A 16899-nucleotide genomic window follows, 5' to 3' on the forward strand; every position below is an offset into this window, starting at 1 on the left:
GACACGGCATGAATGAGCCCTGTCTTCCCAAAAGTGGCGCTTTTCCCAGGACAAAGAGCCTGGGCAGGTTGGCAGTGATGGTCCTGTGGCTGTTGGCCACCACTGGGGTGCCCAAAAGTGCCACCAGGCAGGATTTGAGGGGGTCAGCAGCAGTGAGGGGCTGGCAGTGGGTGCACCCCGTTTTGGCTGGCGCTGCCTGCGCTGTTCCCAGGCAATATCTAATAATAATAATAATAATAATAATGGCTCCTAGAGAGAAGCATGCTGCATTCAAGAGGGGGTAATTACAAGGCAGAGCACAAGCTCTGACTCTCTGAAACCTTTTCACTCCCAGAGAAAAGGATGCGTCGTCCTGCCAGGAGCAACTGGATGAGTTTCGGAATCTGGTTGGCACCGTGAGGAAGTGGCTGAGGGAGAGCGAAGGCAAAATTCCACCTGCTGAGACCTCCCTGGGCACCCAAGAGCTGCAGCAGCGCAGGCAGCAGATCCAGGTGGGCCAAGGGAGCTGGAATCAGGCTGGGAAAGCGTGGAAATGCTGGAATGTGAAACAAATCCCAAGAAGCAGAGGCCTGGGAGGTGGTTTACGGTCTCAGGAATCCTCAGCGCGCATCCAGTGGCTTGCAGAGAAAGGAGCAGCCTGAGGGTTTCCTTGGGCACTGCCTGGTTTCCTGTCACTCCCTCTGCCTGCTCTGGGAGGGATTTGGGAGTGGGAGACCCGAGCACACTCGTTTTTGCCGAGTGTTTCCCGTGGTGGATGTGGAAGGTGGCCTCCTGTCACCCAAGCCCCCGCTCCTCTCCAGCGCAGGGATGTGACAAATTCGGGATGTGCCGAGGGGTTGACTCAGAGGCAGAGCAGCTCTGCTGAGTCACCCGCAGCCCTCGCAGCCCTCAGCACCCGGAATGCCGCGGGATTGGGCTCAGCCGGGCTGGGCTCCACCAGGAGGGGGAGGAGGGATGTCCCCGGAATGGTGGGAGGGAGAAGGTTTCCTTCAACAGACCCATTAGTTGGGAAGAGCCTTTCACTGTTTGATTCCCCCCTGGCAAAAAATAGACGTTTCACACCCACCTGCCTGCTGCAGCCGTGAGCTGGCTCCCTGGGCACCGTGTCCCGGTGTCACTGTGTCATCGCAGAGGGGACAGGCGAGGAAGGAAGGGCTGTGGCAGGGCAAGGGTGACCCCCAATCCCAACCTTTGCTCTTGAGCAGGATCTCCTGGAGGAATGGAAGGGGAAGGGCACCCAGGTGGAGGAGATTGGCCGCAGAGGGACCCTCCTGGAGAACCTGATCGTGGAGATTACGGCCCCCAACACCCCACCCAAGGCAGGTGAGTTGTGGCCTGCTCTCCTGAGGACACCTCTGCTGCCACCACTGCATCTTCTGTGAGCCTGCCTCGAGCCAAAAATGGGGTTATTTCCCCCTTTTAACCGAATTCAGAGAGGCTGTGGTGATCTGAGTATCGTGGGGCTCAGCCCAGTGGTTGAGTCGCTGGCGCTCATTGCATTAATGCATCAGCCTAACTTGGCTTAATTAGTTGTAGCCTAATGAGGTCTGAATTGGCCTGCGTTTGCTGTGGGGACACAGATCACTGCTCTGATGGAGCTTGGGAGCTTGTGGAGGTGGCTCCTGCTCTTTCCTGGTGATGTTTTTCAGCCTCCTGAGGGCTGGAGTGTTTTAATCAAGCCCCAGCCTTTGGGCTTCGTATCTGGATGACATTTGGGGCTGCGAGAGTCAGATGTGATTTACTGGTCTCCTTTTTGGCTTCAAGTCTGTGAAGCAATGAGATTATGTCTGGTTTGTTTGGAAACCAGCTCAAAGATGTCTTCCAGCTTGTGAGAACAAGTCCCTGGACTCTCATCGCTGATGGGAATTTATGGGAATTCATGGTCTGGATGTGTTTGTCAGGATTAAGTTTGTGAGCAGTTCTTTGGGAAACCATCAGGAGAAGTGAGGAGAGGCTTGTGAGTGCCCACAGGTGCAGCCCCTTATGTCCATGAAAGCTTTAGAATACGTGGTTAGAAAAGAGAGACTTGCCTGAAAATCAAGGATCTTCCTTTGGCTGTGACATCTGGTGCCCAGGGAAGGGCCACTGGTGCATCCTGCATCTCTGGGCAAAGAGAGCATGTCCACAGGGCTGGTTGAATAGTTTCATCCCATGAACAAAGGAGGATGTGGGGGAGTTAATCCCTTCAGAGAAGGCATTCAGCAGTTTTATTGGGTATAATTCACAAAATCATGCTCAGGGTAGCAGCAGAAGTGGCCTGCCGTCCCCAGTATTGCAGCCCAAGCAGGAGCCACACCCACCCCGGTGTCTGGGTGATGTTGGGATGCTGGGGGAGCTGCCCACCTCCAGAAGCTTCAGCTTCAGCAGGAAAGTGAGGGGAGCAGCAGGAGGAGAGATAAAGGGACTCCAAACTGAATTAATGCCAGTGCTGGGCAGGCGGGCGGTGGAGACGCTGCGTCGGTGCTCGGTGGTCCCTGTCATGCAGCAGCCATTCCTCACTTGCTGTCTGCATCCCTAACACTTCTGTCTCATCCCTCTTGTCCCTCTTGTCCCTCTTGTCCCTGTCCCCTCTGCCCAGGTGCCACTCTGCCTGCTCCAGGAGGCTCAGGAGGCAGCGTGAACGGGTACCACACGTGCAAAGGTGAGCTCGCTGTCAGCGCCGCCGAGCCACGTCCCTTTTTTGTCCGTGCACTTCCATTCCCTGGGAATACAAACCTCAGTGTGACACCGTCAGCACCCCGGTAGAAGGGAAGTGAGCTTGGCAATGGGTTGGGAATTCTCAGCTGCGGCGATGGAGGGTGGAGGTCAGGCTGAAGGACAGAGAGGGGCAGCCTTGGGGAGCGACAGCACCCTGACACCTCGTCAGGTGGTGTTAGGAGCTGATAAATGGGAGATCATTTTAAGGCCTGCAATTAAATTTATTGCTTCTGCGGGATTATAACGGCATCCAGCCCTCCAGTTTGAAGAGCAATTTTAATTATTGCCCCTTATCTGCTGTTAGTTTGCCGGTTCAGCGAGATAATAGGTGCATAAAAATGGCTTTATACCTCGGTGCCAAATTATTTAACCTTGTATTAACAGTGGCTTTATCAAAGGGGGGCTCAGCTTGCACCAGGCTCACAAACAGAGAGGCATTTGCTTTGTTTGTAAACTGTCAAAGGGCATAGGGGGGACAAGTGGAAAATCCCCCGTGGCAGGAGAGGTGAGGATGATGCGATGTCACTCCACAGACAGACGGACGGAGCGTGGCCTCTTGCTCCTCATCTCAGCTGTCTGTGGCTGCCTGGGGCTAGGTTAGAACCTGATAATCTGGGGTGGAGAACGTGGGCAGTGGTGCTGACCCCGGGCTGGATTTTGGGCGCAGATCTGACGGAGATCCAGTGCGACGTGTCGGACGTGAGCCGGCGGTACCAGGCGCTGGGCGCGGCGCTGCGGGAGCGCCAGCAGCAGCTCTCGGCCATGCTGGACAGGATGCAGGAGGTGCAGGAGGAGGCCAGCTCCATGCTCAAGTGGCTGGAGTCCAAAGAACGGACGCTGTCGGAGCTGGATGCCTCCTCCTCGCCCACCAAGACGGAGACGATGAGAGCCCAGGCTGAGCACAACAAGGTGATTTCTCTTCGCGACTTTCTGGGATCATAGGATCACAAAGTGGCCCTTGGAGATCATGCAGTTGCACCCCTCTGCCATGCATCTCCCAAAGGATCCCAGAGATGTGCTTTACTGCACAGGATTAGTCACAAGGGTTTTACCCTGAGTTAAAGAAGGGCATTCCCGGATCAGGAATTCCAGGCAGATCCATGGAGCAGCAGCCCCAAGTTCCCCTTTGCTTTTAGACCTGTTGCTGTCAGGCTGGGGGAAAAGGAGATAATTTGGAGCCCTTGCTGCTGGGCCACTCCAGCTTCTCCTGGAAAGCAATTCCCAGCCTTTCCCTGCCCTTGCAGCCAAGTTAGTTCACACTATTGCTAACAAATTGGTATCATTAAAGAGCAAAGAAGAGGAATTGTCCAGCTCCAGCTTGTAGCTGCTTTTCCATTCCTACTCGGTGATTCTTTCGCCCCATATCTGAGGAAGTTCAAATCATTCTTTTCCAGGCATTTCTGGCTGAATTGGAACAGAATTCTGGGAAGATCCAGAAGGTAAAGGAAGCACTTTCTGGCTTGCTGGAGAAATACCCAGATTCTCCGGAAGCAGCGAACTGGAAGAAGATGCAGGAAGACCTGAGTAAGTGCCTGAAGCACTTAATGAGGCTTCTGTCTGCAAACATCACGTTAGACGTGGTTCAGGAGTGTGGGGCGATCCCAAAGTCACGCTAGAGCAGAGTCACTTCTAATTAAAATTCAGTAAATAGCAAACCTATCTCCGAGCTGTCTGGTGTGGAAGGTGTTCCTGAGATGAGCCCTGTCGTGATTAATGAAATCTCTGTGATGGATGTGGATTTTGAAGACTTGCCTCCTTAAATTGCTCCTTAAAAAAATAAAAAGGGGGCGGGGGTGAAAATGTGTTAGAGGCACGGGTTGATTATTTTGATTAAAAGCTTCACTGCTTGATATAAAATTCTAATCATTAGTGAGGCTATCCTAGGTAATTAAGTGTTGACTAAACAAGGCTGTGTGTTCAAAAAGAAGCCCAGAGATTCTCTTCTTTGAAATAGCAGGAGCCTGTTGATGGAGTTGTCCGTCCAGGAGATCTGAGTGTGCTGTGTGAGGATGGGTACACATGAGAGTATCCTCATTTATCGGGCCAGGGATGTGAGATGGCTCACCCAAGGTCAGAGCAGCTCACAGCAGTAGTGACTAGAGCGCAGAAATCCTGCTTGCAAGGCTTTTTTTCCTAGGAGCTTCCAGGCCACGTAGCCACTAGATTTGGGTAATGGCTTAGGAGATGGAGAGTGGATAGAGCCACGCTAGTTTGATTGGAAAACAGAGGAGACTTCCCCTCGGGAGAACCGTGGGGAGGGGAAAACAACCTTGGTGATGGAGGGGTGGGCAGGCCAGGGGCTTGATGCCAGCCAACAGAGGTGGTGCTTCAGATTGCAGGTGGGAGAGGGCCAGCCAGGCCACGGCGGCACGGCAGCAGAAGCTGGAGGAGTCGGCCACCCAGCTGGCCACGTTCCAGGCGGCCGAGGCCCAGCTGCGGCCCTGGCTCATGGAGAAGGAGCTGATGATGAGCGTGCTGGGCCCCCTCTCCATCGACCCCAACATGCTCAATGCTCAGAAGCAGCAGGTGCAGGTGAGAGGGGTTTGTGTCTTCACGGTGGGCTCAGGATGGAGGGGAGTGTCTCGCCCAGAGTGGTGTGGAAGGTCGTGCTTGCCTTGCGAGCGCTCTGGCGTGCCGTGAGTGTTCAGAGACCTCGTGGCTCCTCTTCCAAGTCCTCCAAACCCCGCTGAGCCCAGACTGCTGTGAGTAACTTGAAAAGGGTGCAGTGCTCAGCTCCCTTCCCGCACTGGATTGACTCACCAGTGAATCACTTGGCCTCTCCTGGAGAGTGAAATTGCTTTAAACAAGGCCTGCGCTGACGCTCTGCAGGACTTGCTAATGCTGCCCCTCTGCCTGCCAGCCTGGCCCTTCCATTCCTCCTGCTTCCAGATCCTAACATGGCTGTAACCAGCCACATCACGGAGCTAAAAAAAAAGCCCCAGTGGAGATAATCAGATTTCCATCTCATCTAAGTGGTTTATGCTACATTACGAGACAAATAAGAGAGAGAGAGAAAAGTCCTGGAGTCGCAGACCCCTCCCAGCTTTTTAACTTCCAAGGTCACAGTAAATCCTGGGCTACCCAGCCCAACTGCTGTCCCACCCCAAGGCCTGTTCCTGCTGATTCCATGGGCTGGATAAAGCCCCTGGAGCTCTGCTTTGTTTTGACTGTGTGTACTCGGAGCTGTCAGTTTTATGCAAACATTTTAATGTTGTTTCTGTTCCAGTTTATGCTGAAGGAATTCGAAGCTCGCCGACAACAGCACGAGCAGCTCAACCAGGCAGCTCAGAGCATCCTGACTGGCCCTGGAGATGTTTCTCCATCCACCAGCCAGGTGCGGGATGAGCTCCAAGGGGTCAACCAGAAATGGTCCGAGCTCACGGAGCGCCTCAACTCCCGCTCCAGCCAGATCGACCAAGCCATAGTAAAGAGCACCCAGTACCAGGAGCTTCTCCAGGGCCTCTCAGAGAAGGTGAAGGCTGTTGGGCAGCGCCTGAGCAGCCAGTCTGCCATCAGCACCCAGCCTGATGCTGTCAAACAGCAGCTGGAGGAGACCAGTGAGATCCGCTCGGACCTGGAGCAGCTGGAGGAGGAGATCTCGGAGGCTCAGACCCTCTGTGATGACCTCTCCATCCTCATTGGGGAGCAGTACCTCAAAGATGAGCTGAGGAAACGTCTGGAGACAGTGGCACTGCCCCTCAAAGGGCTGGAAGATCTGGCAGGTGAGATAGAGGAGAGGTTGCTTAAGAGATGTTGGGATGTCAAGCTCCACCCCTGCTCTTTGCCAAAGGGCTCTCCCATCACTGGGTTTATAAAAATAATAGGGGAAGCACCATTTATCCCTTTTTAGGGTTCTTCATGGGTGTTTTATGTGGGACCAAGCATGGGAGAGCTCAAACTCCAGGAATACCTGAGCCTGGAGAGGGAGCAGAGGTATTTAGCCCCACTGATGTGGCTCCTCAACAAGCAGGGGTGGCACGTGCTTGGGAAAAAAACCCCAGGTTCCTAAATCCATATTGGGGCATGGAGAAGCCCCAGTGGTCATCCTCTGGTCTTGGGATGCATCTTCTGGTTTCTCAGAGGTTACGTTTAGAGACCAGTCCGGAGAGCTGAGACTTCTGCATCATCACTGCCTCTTACTACTTAAGAAATTTATGAATCAGTGAGCAAAGAGGGCTGGTGATGCAATGGAAAGCTCCTTCCTGTTAATCAAAACACAGTTGGTGCATCTGAGATGATTTTAAATAATTGCACTTCGCTTATTTGATTTGAGCTTAATTGTCGCCTTCTAATCTCATTCCCGTTCCAGCCGACCGGATGAACCGACTGCAGACTGCACTCGCGAGTTCCCAGCAGTTCCAGCACATGTTTGATGAACTCAGAACCTGGCTGGATGACAAAAGGTGCCAGCAAGCCCAGAGCCAACCGATTTCTGCTAAACTGGAGAGGCTGCAGAGCCAAATCCAGGAGCAAGAAGAGTTCCAGAAGAGCCTCAACCAACACAGCGGCTCCTACGAGATGATTGTGGCCGAGGGAGAATCTTTGCTGCTCTCGGTCCAGCCTGGGGAGGAGAAGACCACTCTGCAGAACCAGCTGGTCAGCCTGAAAACACACTGGGAGGAGCTCAGCAAGCAGGCTGCTGACAGACACTCCAAGCTCAAGGACTGCTTGCAGAAGGCTCAGAAGTACCAGCGGCACGCGGAGGATCTCCTGCCCTGGGTGGAGGACTGCAAGGCAAGGATGGCAGAGCTGGAGGTAACCCTGGATCCAGTGCAGCTGGAGGCCACTCTTCTGAGGTCAAAGGCCATGCTGAGTGATGTGGAGAAGCGCCGGTCCCTGCTGGAGATGCTCAACAGCGCTGCCGACATCCTGATTGACGCTTCCCAAACCGACGAGGACGACATCCGGGATGAGAAGGCCGGCATCAACCAGAAGATGGATGCCATCACAGAAGAGCTGCAAACCAAGACTGGCTCCATTGAAGAAATGTCCCAGAGGCTCAAGGAGTTCCAGGAGAGCTTCAAGAACATCGAGAAGAAGCTGGAAGGGGCGAAGCACCAGCTGGAGATCTACGATGCCCTGGGGCCACAAGCCTGCAGCAACAAGAATTTGGAGAAGCTCAAGACACAGCAGGAGGTGCTGCAGGCCCTGGAGCCACAAGTGGATTATCTGAAAAACCTCACTCAAGGTCTGGTAGAAGATGCTCCAGACGGATCCGACTGCTCCCAGCTCTTAAGCCAAGCTGACGTGGCTCAGCAGGACTTCAAGGCTGTGAAGCAGAAAGTCAATGACTGCTGTGCACTCATGGAAAACAAGCTGGAAGGGATCGGCCAGTTCAACAGCAGGGTCAGGGAGATGTTCTCCCAGCTGGCAGACCTGGATGATGAGCTGGACAGCATGGGCCCCATAGGGAGGGACTCTGACAGCCTCCAGTCCCAGGCCGAGGACGTCCGCGCCTTCCTGGGCAAGCTCCACCAGCTGAGATCCGACATCGAATCCTCCGAGAGCGAGTGCAAGAAGATGCTGGAGGACGAGGGCAGCCCCGACTTGCTGGGGCTGAAGCGGGAGCTGGAGACACTGAGCAAGCAGTGCAGCAAGCTGACAGAGAGGGGCAGGAACCGGCAGGAGCAGGTGGAGACGACGCTGTCCCGCGTCGAGGACTTCTACAGCCGCCTGAAGGAGCTGAGCCACATGACCACGGCGGCCGAGGAGAACGAGGCCTTGCAGTGGGTGGTGGGGACAGAGGTGGAAACTATCAACCAGCAGCTGGCAGACTTCAAGGTCAGTTTGATTCCATGGCGGTTTTGGTTTTTCTTTAAAGTGGGGTTCGGCGCTTGAAGGTGGTGTGGTTTTTTGTGGGCTTCAAGCCGTGGCGTCTTCGTTGTTTGTTGCTGTGATGTGAGTGGGTTTGCAGTGAAATATCCTTGCTCTGGAGGGTGTGAAATCCTGCTGGTGGACTTGATACTCTGTGGTGAAAAGGTGTGGAAAGATTTTGGGGTTGGGCAGGAAAATCCCTGTTCTCCTGGTGATGTGTGATGTTGGCGTGCCAGCACCTCGTGGGCTGGTAGAGGTGGGTGGCATTTAGATTTTGGGGGAGGAAAGGAGGGGTTTGAGTCCGTCTGAGCTGTGAATTTAAGAGTGTAGTCCGGATCAGATCATCCTGTGGGTCTGCCTCTGCCTGGCCCCCCACTCCTGCTTGCTGTTCGCTCCATCTGGGTCACCTATTGCGTCCATTTTGGGATCCTTGGGTACAAAAAGAGCCACAGATAAACTGTGAGACGAGGAGTGTGCCCAGGGAGTAAAACCAAGGTGAAGTTTTATGTGGGCTGTTCACATTTCCAGCAAGGAGCTGATGGAGACCATCAAGGCTTGAGAGAGGGAAGAGTGTGAGTGTGTTTGATGCATTTCCATACAGTGTTATGGTGTCGGGTCATGCTGTTACACTACATTAATTACATTAATACAGCTCAGAAGTTCTCTTGCTGTGAAACTTCTATTCCTGATGTGCTCAGGAGCTGATGATTGGGCTGATTTACATCTGGCTGCTCGTTTCCTGGTGTTAATGGGGGGGCGGGAGGGAGAAGCAGTTTTACAGCCATTTACTTTTCATCTCATGGCTAATTGATCCCGTTCCACCACTTGAGCAGCTGTGTGAAACCTTCACCAGGACAAGGTGTTTCTGGTTTTGGGGGATGCCTATCCAAAAAAAACCCCTGAAATTGTATTTATGGGACAAACTCAACCTCACCTGATGGTGTTGCTTGTGTCGGGCAGTTTGCTTTGAGCAAAGATGGGAAGGATTTAAATTCATCATTAAACACCACAGAGTCACTTGGAACAAATATATCCAGAAAGGAGTTTTTAGTCCTTAAAATCAGTGAACGTTTCCTGCAGAGCAAGGGATTATTCCCAGCTGAGTAGCTCTCATTAGGAACAATGACAAAACCCAGACTGGGCAGGAGCAGCTTAACCCACCGTGGGCATTGCACATGGTCCACAGCTCAGTGACCTTGAGGATGACCCTTCAAGGCATGGGTGACCTGAGCCGAGGGGGTTTGGGGGTCTGAGGTGTCCTTACCAGGAGTCATTCGTTGGCCATCGAGGCCACGCGGTGCAGCTGGGGCCTCTGTGGGTGGGAAAGTGAAAGTTGCAGCCGTGGTGGGAAGGTTTTGGCTGGGAACGAAATGGGGGAGAAGCTCGAGGGGTGGATGGAGCAATCGTGGTTACAGCAGCATTCCTTCATTCCTCCATTCCTCCTTTCCCCCTTTCCTCCATTCCTGCCGTGCATGGTTCATCCCGGGAACGGGGATTTTTGCACAAATCCCAAAGCTGATCTTGGCAAAGCTTCGCCTTCTGGTCCTCTCTAAGAGAAATACAACCCCAGATCCTGATCTGCACGTGGAAGGGCATCAGCAGGGCCTGGAGGGAGAGCTGTGGAAAAGCCTGGCTCGTGCTCTGTGGGGAGCTCGGGGGGCTTCTCTTGGTTGCGCCAGGCTTTTGTTTCCCAATAAATTCTCTCTCTAAGACAATATCACACCTCTTGCCCTCCTTGGATTGCAAACCAGGGGCGTGCCCGGAGCGTCCTGGTGGAGCAGAGGAGCTCCTCATCCTGGCAGTGCTCCGGGGGGAGGATGGGGTGACGGATGGGGTGACGGATGGGGTGACGGATGGGGTGACGGGGGCTCTCCGGGAGCGGTCGCGCTCTGTCTGTCCAGAAGGCTCAAATGCAGGCAGATATTATGTCTTAAGGCATTAATTTTAATGAACATCTGTGTAAATGAGATGCAAATTAGGCATGGCCCGGGGGCTCCAGGCAAGTTGCCAATGGAGCCCTGACAAAGGTGGGCACTTCTGGACTCATTGTGTCCAGATTTTAATAAAGAGGATCCATTGAAGGCTCTGGTGGAGGCTGGGAACGGGTGACTTTGGAAGCAGCTTACGTTTGAAGCTTCCCGTGTATTTTTCTTTTCCCTCAAACTTGCCCCAAAAGGCCACAACCTCCTTAACTTCTGGAAAACTGCCATCCGTGCATTTCCTCTCTCCCCCCCCAGCCCCTTTCCCAGGTCACAGAGGGACTAATCCTGGCTTTGGGATGGATGAGCCCTCTCCTGCTGTAAGTTTTCCTCCTGGCTGGGTTCCTCCGAGGCGGGAGGCTGGGAAGCAGCTGTCGGATCGTGCTCAGGGGGAAGCTTTGTTTGCAGGAGGGGTTTTGGTTCAGCGAGCGGAAGCGATTTTGGGGACGGACCCTCACCAGCTTCCACGGCCATCAGGAGCCAGGAGAACGATCCAGGGTGGAGCTGGAGTACAGGGAGTGCAGGAAATCCAGTCAGGATTGTAAGAAACCCATCTGGAGGAGACTTTAAGGGGTCATCGAATTCAGCCCTGGGTTTTCTGGTGAGATCAAGTGCAGCTGAAAGGCATTTCTGTGGTTTGGAGCCTGTGCTTATATGGACATCCCGATGGATCGCTTCGGATCCAGCTGTGCCACAGGAGAAATAACACGGGTTTAGCTCATGTTAAGCTGTCAGAGCGAAGGAACCTCATCTTTAACTCCTGATCTCCAGCAGGAGTTTAACCCAAGTGGCTCTCGTTCCATTGCTGCCTCTCCGAGGAGCCCCTTTTTTGTATAAAAAGGAGTTAAAAGTTGGGAGAATCTTTGCACTGAGCTTCACATGGCCAAGTTGGGCTCTTCAGCATGAGGGACAAGTGCCGGGCACCAGCAAGAGCTGCTCGTAGGAGTTTCCAGGCTGGGGCACTTCTTCCCCCTCCACTGTCTCTGCTGTCAGCTCAGGTTTCTCAAAGCTTACGCTGATATTAAATTTTAATGACTGGAATCAAATGAGCTACAGTTGAGATGTTACTAAACATAACAGCCCCGTGGATTCAGTTTGGCAAACAGCAGAATTCCCCAGGGATATTTGATTCCCCAGGTACAGATGAGATGGGGGGGTCACTCATGTGAAGCCATAGGGGCTTTCTCCGTTGCTTTATCTCCAGCATCAGCAACCCCTGATCAGCTGGAAAACCCCAAGTGAGAACCCTTCACCCCAAAAATCGTGAAACTCATGGGACAAAGCTTGTGCTGCTCAGCGTGAGTGGTTCATCCTCCTTCCCACGCTGAAGAAGCAGAGGTGAGGTTTGCTGGCTGGGAGCAGAGGTGCCAGAAAGCCCCAGGCGTGGGCTCGTCCTGTCTGGCCAAAGAGCACCCATCAGCCTGGGCCACGGAGCTGATGGAGTCACATTCCTGGGTGTTTTGGGGGAGACATCTGTGCTGGGCTAGCTTGGCCTCCTGGCTAAGCAAGCTTAAGCCTGGCTTTTGTTTTTCTTTTCCACGGTGGGTTTTGAACTTAGATTTCAAAGTGTGGCTTGTGCTTGGCGTTGGCAGTTCTGAGCTGGGACCCTCTTTGGTTCACGGTGCTGTTTTTGGACAAATTCTTAACGCTGCCACATTTCACCTACGAGGCAGAGTGTTAACGCTCAGCCCTGGCTCAGAGGTGCTGGCAGGGATTTTTGGGCTCTCTACCTTACAGTGGTCAGAAGTGAAGATCCTGGTGCCTCCCCAGTCATGGGTTCGTGGACTGGTTTGGGTGAGAAGGGACAGGGATACCTTCCACTATCCTAGGGTGCTCCAAGCCCCGTCCAACCTGTCCTTGGACACCTCCAGGAATGGGGCAGCCACAGCTTCTCTGGACCTTTACTCCAGCAAAGAATCTCAGCTGCATCATGCCAGGGTGCTCTGCTTTGCTGGGGACGCTTTGTCCCCGTGAGGACGATGAGAGCAGGATCACCCCTGCGTTCCCCCTGAGCTGTGCTCAACAGCCACAAGGGATTTCTGCGAGGATCCGGAGCGCTTCCCCCAAAATGAAACCCAAAGGGTCGCCGTCATGTTGGGTCACGTTGGGTGGGTGCAGGTGCAGTTGGCTGGAGGGGGGGACACCTGGTGACGTGTCCATGGGCTGGTGGCTCCCGCTGTCACCACAGCTGAGCTCGGCAGCGCTGGGGCATGGCACAGGAATGTGGCGAGCCAGGACCTGCCGCAGCTGGCACAGCCGAGCTGTTTATCCAGGATCTCTCGCCTCCCAGAGTTAATTAAACCCCACCCTGGAGAGGAGGGAGGAGCAGGAGGGGGTCTCCCTCATCCAGCCTTCGGTGGGTGATGGCTTTGCCAAGGCAGCAGAGGGAAGGGATGGGATTTCGGGCTCCTGCCTCTCCTCCTGGCATTTTTGGGGAGGTTTTTTTTGAAACTGGAGTTGCTCAATGCGGTGAACTCTGGCTCTGCTGTGTCACACCAATAAAGGTTTAGTGCTGGATGATGAAGAGGAGGGAGGGAGAATCCCTAGACAGCAATAACTGAAGCCTCGGTTTTATTTTAGAGCAGGTCAGGTCGGCCAGGGCCCGCGCAGCCGTTGTGCCTCCAGCACCCTCTTTGTCTGCTTCAATGAGGAAAAAAAAAAAATCAGGAAAGAAATCCCGGGAGTGGTGATGCAGTGAGTGAGGCCCAAACCAGAATTACTCATCTGGCCATTCCCGTGCTGCTGCCTGACGCTGCTCCCTGGGGAAGGCAGCAGTTATCCAGGGCTGGGGAGCCCACGAACCCTCCCGTGCCCTCCTCCTGCCCCTCTGCATGGCTGGGGGATGTCAGCTTCTCTCAGCACTTCATTTATGACTCGTAATTGCCCCAACCTTTCCACCAGGGAGCTGAGTCAACGGTGCTGTCCGAAGTGCCACAGGTGCCCCTAACTGCTGCCTGCTGTCCCTGGGTTTGTGCCAGGTGTCCCTGCCTGAGGGTGCCGGTTTTGGAGAGGCGGCTGCCAACTGGTGTGACCTCGTCGTGTCCCCTGCATGAGCCACTGAGGCAGGGAGAGATGTGGGATGGGGACGTGACTGCCCAGCATCCTGCACTTTCACCTCGGATACTTTGCAGGAGGATCAAAGTTTGGGTTTCTCCCCGGAAGTTTTGTCCCGTTTAGGTTTGCAGTTTGTGCTCCCCAGCGGTCCCTGGGTGACCTTCCTTTGTAGGGTGATCTCAAGGGTCTTTTCCAGCCTCACTGGTTTTGTGGTTCTCTCTCCAGGACTGGCGGCTCTGCTGCTGCCACTGCAGAACCGCTCTTGAAGGTCAGAGAATGGTTTGGGTTGGAAGAGACCTTAAAGATCATCTCATTCCAACCCTCCTAAGGAGGGCAGAGAGGAAAAGCAGCATCCCATTTTGGGATTGCTGGGCTGAACTGGAGAGCAGGAGTGACTCCATGTGCTGGTGGCACAAGGCATTGACACCAAAGCATTGACACTCAAAGCCTTGATTTCTGGAGGCAGCGGGACAGTGATCCTTAGCCAGCACAAGTGGCCACACAGGCGATGCCCGAGCACCCAGCCCACGCCCCCATAGCTGGGGGTGCCTGGCCGGCAGGTGGGCGAGGGGAGGTGGGCTTCTGGGAACGGGATGTGGCAGGCAAGGCACACTCTGCCACTTGCTGTGCCCCAGCCTGGCCGAGGGTATTTTTAACCCTTCTGTGCCCCCGGAGGAATGTGTGCGGCTCCCGACAGTCGTGGAGTTGGGAGCAGCTGGGTGGGACTGGGCTGGGAGTGGGGACAGGCTGCGTGACGGTGTCTTCTCGTTGAACGCTTTCCAGACCTACTTAAAGTATCTCTGGCTTGTATTTTCAGCATCAGCAGCACACACAGAAATGCCTCCTCTCTGACAGCTGTTAAGCTGCCTTAAAGGCACCATCTCCCCTCGCTGGGGAAGGGGATGATAAACGGGGAGGGGTGATAAGCACGGGCTGTGCTGGGTGGCAGGGCTGTCACCGAGCCTGGCTGGGGCGAGTGGCCCAAGCTGCAGAGCCCTGGTGGGGCTGGGTGCGTTGCGGACCTGGCGATCTCGTGCCTGCACAAGAGGCACGGGGAGCACGAGCAGCCCGGGCAGCCTCCTCACTCCTCGGGAGTGAATTTTAGCACTGGGGGAGACTTTTTAGCACGGAGGGAAAAGCCCTGGAGCTCCTCCTGCCCGGAGGGAACGCTGCCAGTGTGCTGGTTCATCAGCAAGCCACGGGTGGGCTTTGACCTTGACGTGTCAGCAGAGGCACAGGCACTTCCCCGAACCCGAGAACAAGAGCGAATTAAGCCAAGAGTTGCTGAGATCGACCAAATCATAGCGAGGCTTTTATTTAATTTTTTTTTCTCCCCTCCTGTTCTTTTCTTGACCGTGGAACAATCAGGCTGTGATCAAATGGTGCCTTTCAGGAGCTGCTGTGGCTCAGTGCTCCAAAAGCCACCCACTTGCAGATGCTTTGGTGACCCTGCCAGGTCTGAGCTGAGGGAGGTGGCCGGAGGAATGTCCCCTCTCCGGAGCACTCGTTAGCTGGTGGTGATGACACTTCGCAGTGTTTCCAGGAGATACTAAAAATACCGGCTTTGCATAAGACCAGGAGAGCTGAGGATCCGAGGGAGGAGGAGATGGGAAGCTTTTTGTCTGCAAAGGACCGAGCAGAGGAGGGAAGAGGAGCCTGGTCCCGGCAGGATGCAGCCGTGGAGTTGGGGGGATCCGTGGGGACATTCCCATCACCCACAGCATCCAAGCGAGGATTGGGAAGGGAGGGACTGTGGCCCCTGGGTCTGGAGCAAGCAGGGAAGGACTCAGGCCGGGATTAGTCACTGCAGCCTTTCAGGAACAATTGCCAATTCTCCTGCTGAAGGAGTGGTTTAAATGTCTCCCATGCAGAGGATTCTCGGGATGATAACACACTTACCTCACTTCCTAAGGAGCCTCGGAGCACTTTATTAATCACCCCATCCCTGCTGTCCCCCTTTGCTCTGGGGAGCAGCTTCTGCGGTTCGTGGGCAGTGGGATGCCCGGAGAGCCCAGGGTGCTTCAATGGAGCAGCTGAGGACAGAAATGGGCATTTCAGCAGCTTTCACCTCCTGGCCACGCGGGCCCTGGCACGTGGCTCTACCTTTGTCTCTCAGTCCCATCTCAGGTTGCTGCCAGGGAGTTTTGGGGCGCTCTGTGCACGAAGATGGGGTTCCATGGGAACGCTGAACGCCGTGGGGCTGCGCCTGAGCGCTGCTGCAACACGTGGGCTCCAGGCTTCGTTCGGGAGAATTATTTATACCAACATCTATATTAGCTGCCTTGCAGGGAAAGCGCTGCGGTGCAGCTCCTGCACTCTTGGAAGAGCAAAATAAATTTAATTATTTTTCTTTTTTTTACGGTGCTCGCTGCAGCTGTGCGTCCAAAGTGCAGGAGGTTTCTCTGGGAGCTTGGGTTTTAACCTCTTCCTAAAACTTTCCCCGTGGAAAGGTGCAGACCCGCACGGAGCCTGCCGAGGTTTCCTCCCACAGCCCTGCGGAGGAGAGTCCCGAATTAACAGGCTCCAGGTTCCAAATGGCTGATTTAAAGATGTGCTGGCTCCCTGCATCCCCAGCAGCTGTAGCCTTTGAAGAGGGATTGAGTGGTGGCAGAGCGCTGATGTGAGATTGGTTTGAAGTCAGCTGTGAGCCAGAGGGATGAGGGAGCACCCAGCACGGCACAGCGGGGTGGGAATAGCCCCGGTGCTCCCGCCTGGAGCAGGCGCTGGAATGGCAATCACAAAGGTTTGGGAAAAGGGATGAGTGAGGAGGAGAGCAAGAGGGAAAGAAACCCCTCTGACTTTCTGACAAACGCAGCAAAGGCTTTAAAAAACATGAATCCTCTGCTCAAAATCCCAGCACAGCCTAAAGCGCCGTTTCTAAGGGAGATTTTGTGAGTGCTTGATTTGGCTTTGTGCTTTTATTGCAGTGTCTGAGGGAGGGTGAAATGCACCCTGAGTCCTTCTGTTGGGCTGGAGGCTCTTGGGGTTATCCACTCTGCCTGGCTTGGATGTGGCACAGTGTTCCAGCCCAGTGGTGACACTTGTGGAGTCAGACATGGGAGGCACAGTGACCCACACGAAGTCAGACACGGGGGACAGGCTGCCCAGAGAAGCTGTGGCTGCCCCATCCCTCAAGGCCAGGTTGGAGCAGTCTGGTCTAGTGGAAGATGATTTTACTGTCCTTCCAACACAAACTATTCTATGATTTTACAATGTGGGCAGCAAGACCAGCAGGGACAAAGCTCACAGTGCCAAGCCAGGAGCTCTCCTACATCCGCCCTGCACTCCCAGGGCAGGAGGGCACCAAGGTGAAGTTTAAAGAAGCTTTGAGGGCGAAGAAGACCCCTGGTTGCAC

The 16899-nt window shown here is 54.4% G+C and overlaps 1 protein-coding gene across 31 annotated transcripts in view; it reads left to right on the plus strand.

The window, feature by feature from the left end:
• MACF1 (microtubule actin crosslinking factor 1) overlaps window positions 1-16899 on the plus strand; it is a 139762-nt gene that overhangs the window by 79144 nt on the left and 43719 nt on the right. For all 31 annotated transcript variants that reach the window (XM_032132023.1, XM_032132015.1, XM_032132036.1 and 28 more), the window contains 8 exons: window positions 335-491; window positions 1206-1323; window positions 2579-2641; window positions 3365-3606; window positions 4092-4221; window positions 5030-5229; window positions 5924-6419; window positions 7007-8478. In XM_032132023.1, the coding sequence (XP_031987914.1) occupies window positions 335-491; window positions 1206-1323; window positions 2579-2641; window positions 3365-3606; window positions 4092-4221; window positions 5030-5229; window positions 5924-6419; window positions 7007-8478 (2878 nt within the window). The remainder of the gene's footprint in view (window positions 1-334; window positions 492-1205; window positions 1324-2578; window positions 2642-3364; window positions 3607-4091; window positions 4222-5029; window positions 5230-5923; window positions 6420-7006; window positions 8479-16899) is intronic.

This window comes from Corvus moneduloides, chromosome 23 (genome assembly GCF_009650955.1).
Source record: "Corvus moneduloides isolate bCorMon1 chromosome 23, bCorMon1.pri, whole genome shotgun sequence".
NCBI classification, from domain to species: domain Eukaryota; kingdom Metazoa; phylum Chordata; class Aves; order Passeriformes; family Corvidae; genus Corvus; species Corvus moneduloides.